Source organism: Colias croceus, chromosome 10 (genome assembly GCF_905220415.1).
Source record: "Colias croceus chromosome 10, ilColCroc2.1".
Taxonomy (NCBI): Eukaryota; Metazoa; Arthropoda; class Insecta; order Lepidoptera; family Pieridae; genus Colias; species Colias croceus.
In genome coordinates, this window is record NC_059546.1 from 9,925,718 (window position 1) to 9,936,084 (window position 10,367).

At 30.4% G+C, this 10,367-nt stretch overlaps 1 protein-coding gene across 1 annotated transcript in view; it reads left to right on the top strand.

Annotated features, from left to right (window-relative positions):
• The window catches only part of LOC123694960, a 113,205-nt gene extending 112,162 nt beyond the window's left edge, over positions 1-1,043 (top strand). Inside the window, exon 6 of the mRNA XM_045640606.1 lies at positions 597-1,043. Within this exon, the coding sequence (XP_045496562.1) occupies positions 597-760 (164 nt within the window). The 3' untranslated portion in view covers positions 761-1,043. The remainder of the gene's footprint in view (positions 1-596) is intronic.
• The last annotated feature ends 9,324 nt before the right edge of the window (positions 1,044-10,367 follow it).

A 10,367-nucleotide genomic window follows, 5' to 3' on the forward strand; every position in this document is an offset into this window, starting at 1 on the left:
ATATATTTTTCTATAAAATCTGCGAATACGTGGCATTTCTCAATTCCTATCTGATTCAATTTATACCGAAGTTTGTTGAACGTACTTAGTTGTAAAATTGTTGCTTCTATATTTTCTACGACTGCAGCAACTTTAGTTACTTTCTGCTTATCTTCACTAACATTAAAAAGTGGAAATATTTCTATTTTGTGTTTAAATAAACACGGTAAAACTATGCGAATGTATATAAAAAAATCATCAAAAATGATATTTCTGAGTGATAATATAATACCAATGCCAAAATATCTAAATTTAATTCCAAATTATCCCGGTTGGAACTTAGTAATTTATTACTCACTAGGTGAATGTTGTTGACCAAGTGAATGTTGTTCACATATTTACCTAAAAACTGTGAAAAACATTTTACATTTGTTTCTTACCGTTTAAACCTTTCCGTATTTTCCACAAATATATTTAGACTAAAAGTGACTAAAATGACTAAATGAAACTCTGGAGATTAATTATTGATCCAAATTGTTTTAGTATGCATAATATAATGTATTTAGATCTTAAAGAACCTGGTAAACTTTTTTTAATGCAAACTTTTCTTTTTCCAGTAACCCTCAACGGAGGAGCTTCTAGAACATTCCTCAGTTGGCTTCCACTGTTTCTTCTCTTCTTTCTACCTTTAGTATCAGGACAGGACTTTGGTTTCGAAGAATTTGGTTACTATAGTTACGACGATGAAAGTGAAAAAAACCTTATTTTGTCTTTGGTCTGATGTTTTTGTTACTTTTTAATACATTTTTATTGAAATGCAATGTTGTATAGTTAAGCTTTCTATCGTTTTTGTACGCAAATGTTAGTGTTAGCTCAATTTCACATGATTTTTCATATTTTTAATTTATATTCAATGAAATAAGGATGTTTTTCTTCACCCGTAAGGATAAGTTATAATGTTAGTTTTAATTTGAATTTGTTTTGTTGTAATGTTAAAAGAGTCTATCTTTTGCACTTGATGTGGAAATGCATAAAATTTAAAATATGTATTTTAAAAAGCATTATGATTATAAGTTGTTTTATCCAAAATTATATATTCCCAAAAAAGAAGAAAAAATATAATCTTTGGTACAATTTTATTGTATTTTTTTATTATTTTGGCTTTCTGTGTGATTCCATTTTATGGTAATTAGGAAAATGAATAGAGAAATTGATGAAAAATAATACTGTTATTAGAATTTCATGTAATTTTCGATGAAACAGAATTTTAAGATGTTGTGACAACATACTCGGCCTAGATAAAAAAATATAACGTTTTATTTTCTTCATAAGAATCAGGTAATATTAAGTTTTTAATGTTAGAATCAGCTAACATATTTAGATAAATTGTAAATTTGTAAATAAAGTCAGTAGTACGCAGTTAATGATGTTAGACCAGTCTGGTTAATTCAACTAGTCTTGATACGCATGATTATTTTAAAAATGTGTGTAGTCATCATTTTAATTACCTTTTTTTTTTCTTTTGACAAAATTGTGACTTGTATTAAATTATGCACAATTTTGACTCTACAAGAAGAAGAAGAAATAAATTTTTACACTTTTTATTGTCCATCAAGTGGACATCAAGGTTTTTTTTTCAAGGTTTCTGCGTATATAAGACTCCAAAATTGCGTAGTTCAATTTGGATGCTTTAATATACCTAATAATAAAATTAACATAGATAAGTTGATGTCATCCAAAGAATTAAAAGAATAAACTACTAAAAACCATAATCTTAATGTTAGTATGTCCTCTTTGAATTTAATTAATATTTTATTATTGAATGATTTAAAAAGAAAAATATTTTTTTCGTGTTGTGAGACATCAACCAAAGAAATACCTAATTGTTGAAATTGAAGATTTCATAAGTAGTTAGTAAATTCCAAACAAGATTTACATTATAAGTGTACCATATTTTTAGTTGTTTTTTTCTCTTCAAAAATAAATTAAACACAAATACTTGATTCTATAATTTATATTAATTATAAGTTTATTTACCTTTCGACTCATTAAGTTTTTATTCCATAAGTTTTTTAATATTTTTAATACCTTGTTTATACGTAAATAGTTTATAAGCAAACATATTATTGTCAACAGTTTTTAACTGTTTGAGAATTTTATTTAAAGTTTTAAAGTGATATTATAGTTTATAAATTAAATTGTAATAAAATGAAAAATTTAGCGGAATTAGTGTTGTGATATTACTGTTAATTTAAGCATTTTTTTTAAATTACCGACTTATTAAATATTTTTCGGTATAAGTTGAAATGAATCATTCAATTTATTTGTATTTTACATAAACTTTTGCAAGAAGCAGCAATTTTTTAATTACTTTTTTATATTATTTCAAATTATTTTTTCATACGTTATGATACTATTGAGCATTGTGTACGAAGACAACAAACTTTTTTTATGTAATTGCCTTTAATCAACGGCCTATTAAAATTGTTTTTTAATCTAGTTTTAGCATTTGTTTAAGTTTTTTTTACGATTTTAATGCTTCTGTATACCATTAAAAGTCTTGTAAACAACATGGTATATATGAGAAAAAGATTATAGTTTTTTTTACGGTTTCTAAATAATATTACTACTTTTACACCGTGGTTAATAAGCGGTTCAAATTTTTATTTATTTACAGAGACTCAATTACTGTTAAAAATAATTATTATGATTTTTTATTTCATCATTCTATCTCTAAACCTGACTGATAATTTTAACAATTTAAATACTTCATACAATATTGTCTTGTTTAATTTTACATAATATTTGTAAACTTATTGAACTAACCAATGTAGTTTACAAGTTTTAATTATGTTACTATGGCATATGAAGACAATTCCAATAAGGACCTCACTCATGCTTACGTCACTGCCCGACACCTCAACGAGTATTGGTTGATAAAAATTACTTGTTTTTATGAGTAAAAAGGTTGTTTTTTATTTAAATATAATAATTAATATTTATTATGTAGTAAATACCTATGATATTATTTATCTAATGAGATAAAATTACACAGCTGTATCTTAAAGTAGGCATAAACATAATATAGGTATTAAATTACCTCTTAATTTTACTATCTACATTTATTTTAAGAAAATTTTTGATTCATCATCATCATCATCATCATCAGCCCATATACGTTCCCACTGCTGGGACACGGGCCTCCTATGAGGGTACAGGCCATAATCCACCGCGCTGGCCAAGTGCGTGTTGGCGGATGACACATGTCGTCGAACTTTTTAATTCTTCGACATGTCGGTTTCCTCACGATGTTTTTCTTCACCGTTCGAGCAGTGGTGATACTACTTACAACATGCGCAGATAAATTGAAAAATCAATTTAATTCCTGAGCGCGCTCGCCTGGTCTCGAACCCCGGACTTATCGATTCGAAGTCCGAGGTCTCACCACTGAGCCACCACTGCTAAATTTTTGATTAATCAATTGAAATAACATTTAAAGCAAGATGAATTCGGTAGTACCTACGTAATTAAAATAATTTTATTAACGAAAGCACTTCAATAATCTTTTTTATTTAGGTATTTTATTTATAAGAAATACGCAAAACTAGATTTTTATCAACCAATATTCAATCTTATATCTATTAGCTGTATAATTTGCACTATCTTTTACAAATGGCATTTTTTATAACAATTTTTTATTAAGTCTAAGCATTTTACGTAACATATTGACAATGAAAATGTAAATACAATAATTAAGAGCAAATAAAACTGAAATAATTGATATAATGTGTTTCATTGTTACTTTTTAAGTATGAGTAAGTCTGTATGTAAAGTAGATATTGAAATTAAAGATTATGTAGGTATGAAAACATTGACTTTTTCATTGAATATGGTTATGATTGAATGAATAAATCGTTGAAAAGAAGTTATAAGGATTTAATTTATATATGTTGGATCTATACCTAAATTATATTAGCGTAGATTAAAACACAACACAAGACAATAAAGTGATGTTTAAAAATATCAGCAGCAATCAGAATATTATTTTATCCTAAATGTAACAGCGAAATAGAAAAGCGTTGGAATACGGTATCATAACAACGAGCTACATTTAACATTGTTTTAATCAAAACTGTGACTCATATTTATTCATATAACTCATATTTTGCACAAAAAAATGTGTGCGTGTACTAGAGTACACACGTAAGAAGTGAAACTTAGGGATAAGAAAAAGTTGGCGCGTAACGCAAAAATGTCACGCCTACGGCGTAACGCAAAAATGTCACGCTTACGGCGTAACGCAAAAATGTCACTCCTACAGCGTAACGCAAAAATGTTACACTAAATTTTTGTCCAACCCCGATAAAGAAGTTTCACTTCAATAAAATATATATTCCTACTAAACCACAGCCTGTAAAAAAGCGGTAAGAGACCACATTAATAAAACTTGCTAACGTAAAACTGAAACAAGCTTGTAACAAAATAACAGTTGTTCTTAACTATTACACTAGATGGCGCTTTTATAAATTTATGCGTTTTAAAGCCGGGAACAGCAGCTTCTTATAATATTTAGGCTCTATTCTATACTTTGATAGCTAAGGGTTAGTAGAAATCACATAAATCAAACTTTTTTTTTTAATAATTGATCTGTGTTCTCCGATGAGTATGATATGGAGGTCTTCAAGAGGAGAGTGAACAGGTACATTCTAGACGAGATTGTGGCCAAGCGCTCCCCTGTACTGTTAAAAAAAATTGAACATGCCAATCACCGCACGGGGTTTGCCTTTACTGATTGTAGGGATTATCTTGAATAGATATCTACTTTTTAAAAAGGAAGGATTTTATTGCCAAAGCTTTTGTTACATTACCTTGTATCCTCCGCGTCATGGCAATCACTTAGGCAATACGAATGCCTTCTACTGCACGTTGCTTATGGTAAGGAATTTCATAATGAAACTTTGCATGAGTACCTGGCTCTCTCTCTTATCCTCTTTAATAGGTACTAGCTGTCTAAGGGCACCCTTACTACAGATCTACTGAATATAAAAAAAAAATCGTTATGGTATGGATACAGGGATTTTGGTAACAGTACTGTACAATTTTTGAAGTAAGACATACCTTTTCAAAATATTTATGTACTTAATCAAAGCACTCCTACTTATATACTAAAACATATTCCCTCCATAAAATAACAATCAATCCTTTTCCATACTTTCAACGTCACATGAAACGTAGAAAAATAAAAACGGCTCTCACAAAACAAATAGCACAAACTAATTGTATGCCGCGTCTTCGCATAAATGAGCTGCGAATTATAAAGGCAATGCAATTAGGGGCGCGCTAGAAAAATCAAATTAAACCCCTAATGAACAAACATCGTCCATGAGTTCCCTGTAGGGCACACAGAGTAGCTAGCACAGAGACCACTGTGCTTCAGGACGAAGGACTTATAATATCTACAGTAGAATATTGTCATACAACCACTATTGTCCATGACTTCAGTCTTGTGTTAGCAGGATAAAAAGTATGAAAGCTTACGAAACAATAATCTATACTTGTTCCTCAATATATCTATATCGATTTAACTTGAAAAAAGTACTAAAATAATGAAAGTTACATACTTAGCGCAAAATATAACTTACACTTTTATACTTTAACCGAAATGTAAATCATACTCGCCTAAAATCAAACACAAGAAAATACTATTACGAATAAATAAAAATAAACCCAGCCTCTGTTGTCAGCCTACTCTATGTACTCATAGAGCGCTCCTTCCCGTCGCATAGTTTGTCGCCACGGCTTCCGCTGAAGCGGTATGCCACAAGTTTAGCTAAGAATTTTATTCTAGGTTAGCTTTAGGTCAATGCATAGCTTTTCCAACCGTTGAGATTCGAGTTGAACGTTTTTAAATCGCTATTTACAAGAAATAAATGCTAACATTTGATAAAGAGTTGCGAATAGGAAATGTGAATAGAAAAGTAAAGAATTTGTTGTGTATTATGGTAAAAAGGTAAAGTTAAGTTATGGTTATTATAGACTGTAGTATAATGGTATACATATAGACATGAAATTGAAAACAAGGCAATACCGCATACCATTTTATATTATTTTATTTAGTAAAAGTATTGTAGTTAAGTCTTCTTTCATTAAATTGGAAGGGATAAGAACTGATAAACTTAAAATAAGTTGTATAAGATGATATTTCAAACATCGATTCTTTTTCTTTGTACAGTGAACATGATTTGTGTACTACGCCTTTTGGAAGACGTTGTATTTTTCAATTACCTTTATGAAATAGATTTTAACTTGATTGTATGGTAAGATGAGTATTTTAAAAATTATTTATATAATGGTAAATTCACACTCACTTCTTACTCGTTTTTTTTTCACCTCTGATTTATAAATTAGAAAATGATAGAGCAACAATATAATTATTTTAATGTAATAGATTTATAAAAAATACAAATTTATTAGTTTTAGTATTTCGTTATTAGTGTATTATTACACGTTAAAAAATTACTATACATACACTAAAAATCTTCCGTATTGAGCCTCCCAGTTGACTCTAAGGATTAGACATAACCCAAACGTAATTCCAAGCAAAGTCTATATTCAATAAAGGAGACTTTAAATAAATCCGTATTTTCCGAACGAAACAATTCAAACGCCAATAAGGAAATCTAGGTGTCAACCCAGTTTTCGCAAATACCTGGAAAATTTCAACATAGACGTCTTTTCTGGATAAATCTCTTATTTTAACATAAAAATAAAACGCGGGAAAATTTCACGTGGAGGTGCCAAGAAATTTACTTTATGTCAAGTGCATTCATGTGAAGAACGAAGACTAATGTAAGTCAATAAAGGCTGGTCTGTATGGATTTAAATACTTACTATTATTTCCGTAGAATTGACAGAGTAACTTTTGTTGGATTATACCTAAATGGTACAATAATGTTTCCTAATAAAAGAACGTTTTTTAAGCTATTGCTTATTATATTATAACTTCTATCACGGTCCATGAGCGCGGGGACCGAATCGAGAAATTCCGTAACGAAAAAACCTCACGCTCCCCACTCCGATGGGTGGAGATGTGGCTTGAAGGCATAGCATGCAATAGCTTTACCGCGGCAGTCCCCGAGTGACACACGTCGTTTTTTTATTATTACAGTATTATTCATTTGCTCTCGGTATGTTTTTCGTGTAAATATACACATACACACACAGGCAAATTTTACTAACCCAGGTAAATAAAGTAATTTCCTTTACATGAGATACCAACACGTTATTAATTTTTAAATACACATTATTTTACAAATTAAAGGCTTATTTATTTATTCAAAGCTTAGCAATATACTTATTAGTTTTGGATCGCACACTTTTTTTAACTGTAAATACACAGCCCATATGACTTTATTTTTACACTTATCCCTCCAACTAATGAATACCAAACCAACTCAAACCCAAAAACACATATAGCCGACCTTCACGAATTATACACGCAAAATTATTCAACATATTCATGTAACACAAAACACTGCCCTTACTAACCTAAACTTCTGTAACTCGGGAAGCCTCTATTAACAATGCAAATGTACTACTGTTCTGCATTTCATGCCAAATACATATGCTAATTGAGTTTTACCAAAAACGCCGTGCTATCAAAGTTCAAGGAAGATGCTCTCTGATGTAAGGATAGTTTTCTTTAGCATATTTATAAGTATCGTAGTGTTGGGGATTTGAATGAAGTGTTTATCTATCAGCTTCTTAAAGGATATGAATCCATACTAATATTATAAATGCGAAAGTAACTCTGTCTGTCTGTCTGTTACTCAATCACGCCATAACTACTGAACCAATTTGCATGAAATTTGGTATAGAGATATTTTGATACCCGAGAAAGGACATAGGCTACTTTTACCCCTGGAAATAGGATAGGTTTTATCCCGGAAATCCCACGGGAACGGGAACTATGCGGGTTTTTCTTTACTGCGCGGGCGAAGCTGCGGGTGGAAAGCTAGTTTGTTTATATTTTAGGTCTATTTATATGAAAAGTCTGAACTAGGAAGGAATCTCAATGTGGTCTGAATACATACACTGCACGAAGAAGTCCTGTGTTATTGTAATATTATAAAACAATAGTAGGAAAGCTTATTTAAAACACGCTTTTTTATATGAAAGGTCTGAACTTTAAAGAAAGCTAAATATGGTCTAAATACATTCACCACATGACGCTTGAAGTGTGTTCTTGGAATATAAATACAACATGCAGAAAACTTAACTTTGGAAGAAATAATGTTAAATCTTGTTCATGTAGGTCAAAAATTGAAATAGAATCTGCTAGTTAAGGGCCCTTAGTAGGTGAAAATGGCAAATTGGACTGTTATCTATGAGCTATAATTGAAAATATTGTTTTTTCGCACTAATAGATATTATGTACGTGTGATGGGATGACTATTTCCAAAACACGATTGGAAAAATTTTGCTCGATAAAAAAAAATTCCTGAAGTTACCTCTAAAATATCATACAACCGTATTTTACGATAATAATTCGTATAAAATCACAAATAGGTATTTACCTTCTCGATTTCGTGACTGTTTTATTATGATTTAGAAAATACTAAATATTTTCATTCACTTTTTGATAAAATTGTGAATGGCGCTTACGATTTTTAGTTTCGAGCACGTTGTTCCATACTAAACGCGAACCCCCTTACCTCAGGCCCGAATAGCTGAATTTTCGCTGACCATCTAACACCCCTTAAGTTTTACATGTAAGTGGTTATCATGCTTTTCATTTGTTTTGGTATCAAAACATAGAAGCAAGGACTGTATTAAAAATTAAGAGACCAAAAAACCAATCTCATATTCCAGCTCATCCACAATACATAACCTAAACTAAAACTGTTTAAAAAAGCCTATCTACAAAATAATCACACACACGATAATCTACATATTAAGTTGAACCGTACCCTATTCCGTCTTCACCGTTAATTTATGAGTGTACGAAGTGAAGTTCGCTTTGTTTTAAACTTTTCCAAAGTTGGATTTTACATGTCGGAGTCGGTCTGACTGAATTCTCGACATGACTATATTATGAGATTTGCTCAAGATGGGGAACTCTTGTGTGCGGAACACTGCTTTCTAATTACAATCGTATGAATTAAATGCTAGGTTCTACATAAAGCATGTGGTGGAAGTGGAGTCTCGGAGTTAAAAGGATACAGTATAGCGTGTGAAAGACCTCTTTATGATCCCGAGGAAATGTTTACAATCTAATTGAATTAATTTAGTCTATACACAAACATAGGCGGTCTAGACACAATGTTATTTAAAAAAAAATATATAAAATGCCTACATTTTTAACGGTTTTATTAATTGTTTTTATTAACTTAAAACGTAATAAGTTATGTATTAAAAAATACCTTTTGAATCTATTAAAAAAACCGCATCAAAATCCGCTGCGTAGTTTTAATTAATATTTAAGCAAAGGCTCATAGGGACAGAGAAAGCGACTTTGTTTTATATTATGTATAGTTCAGGATACATCGCCCATTTTTGCAAGTGACTACTATCAAGCTGATTTTCCGTTTGTAGCTTTATTTTGATGAGACACCGAATAATTTCGTGTACGAAACTCTCGATTGTGGTAGCTAACAGAGATAACAATTTTTTGATTTGATGGTTCTCAAATATTTATTACGCAATTTGTAGGACAATATGTCTGTTGAATTATATAAACAGTAACTAAGTGAAAACAAAAAAATCAGCTTGTTGTAATCATTTATGTTGACCTCGTTATCGATACACTTTGGAAAGGGGGACTCTTTGAACCAACCATAGATTTTGTAGGACAAATATTTTTTCGAATAATTTAGGTAATTATCTTGAGATTGAACAAAAAAAAATTCAGTTAGTAATAAATATGGTTCTCAACCATCAAATCAAAAATTTTTATCCTTGTTATCTCTGTTAGCTACCACAATCGAGAGTTTCGTACACGAAATTATTGGGCGTCTCATCAAAATAAAGCTACAAACGGAAAATTAGCTTGATAGTAGTCACTTGCAAAAATGGGCGATGTATCCTGAACTAGTAGTGATGTATATTGTGCTTAAATTCTCTGTCTCTTGTTCTCATATTTTTAATCATATACGTATGTTATTTTATATAACAACGCAATACATAAGTACTAACATTTTACGAAATTTTTTATCAATTCCAGTCCAATACCCACACGAAACATCAAAGAAAAATACTACCGAATACACACAATTTATTATAAACATAAAACAACAAAACAATACGGAACGTAATAAAATTTTAGTTTCAATCACGAATTTTCATTGTTTTCACCGACATTGAGGAAATGTTTCAATTTACTTGTAAAC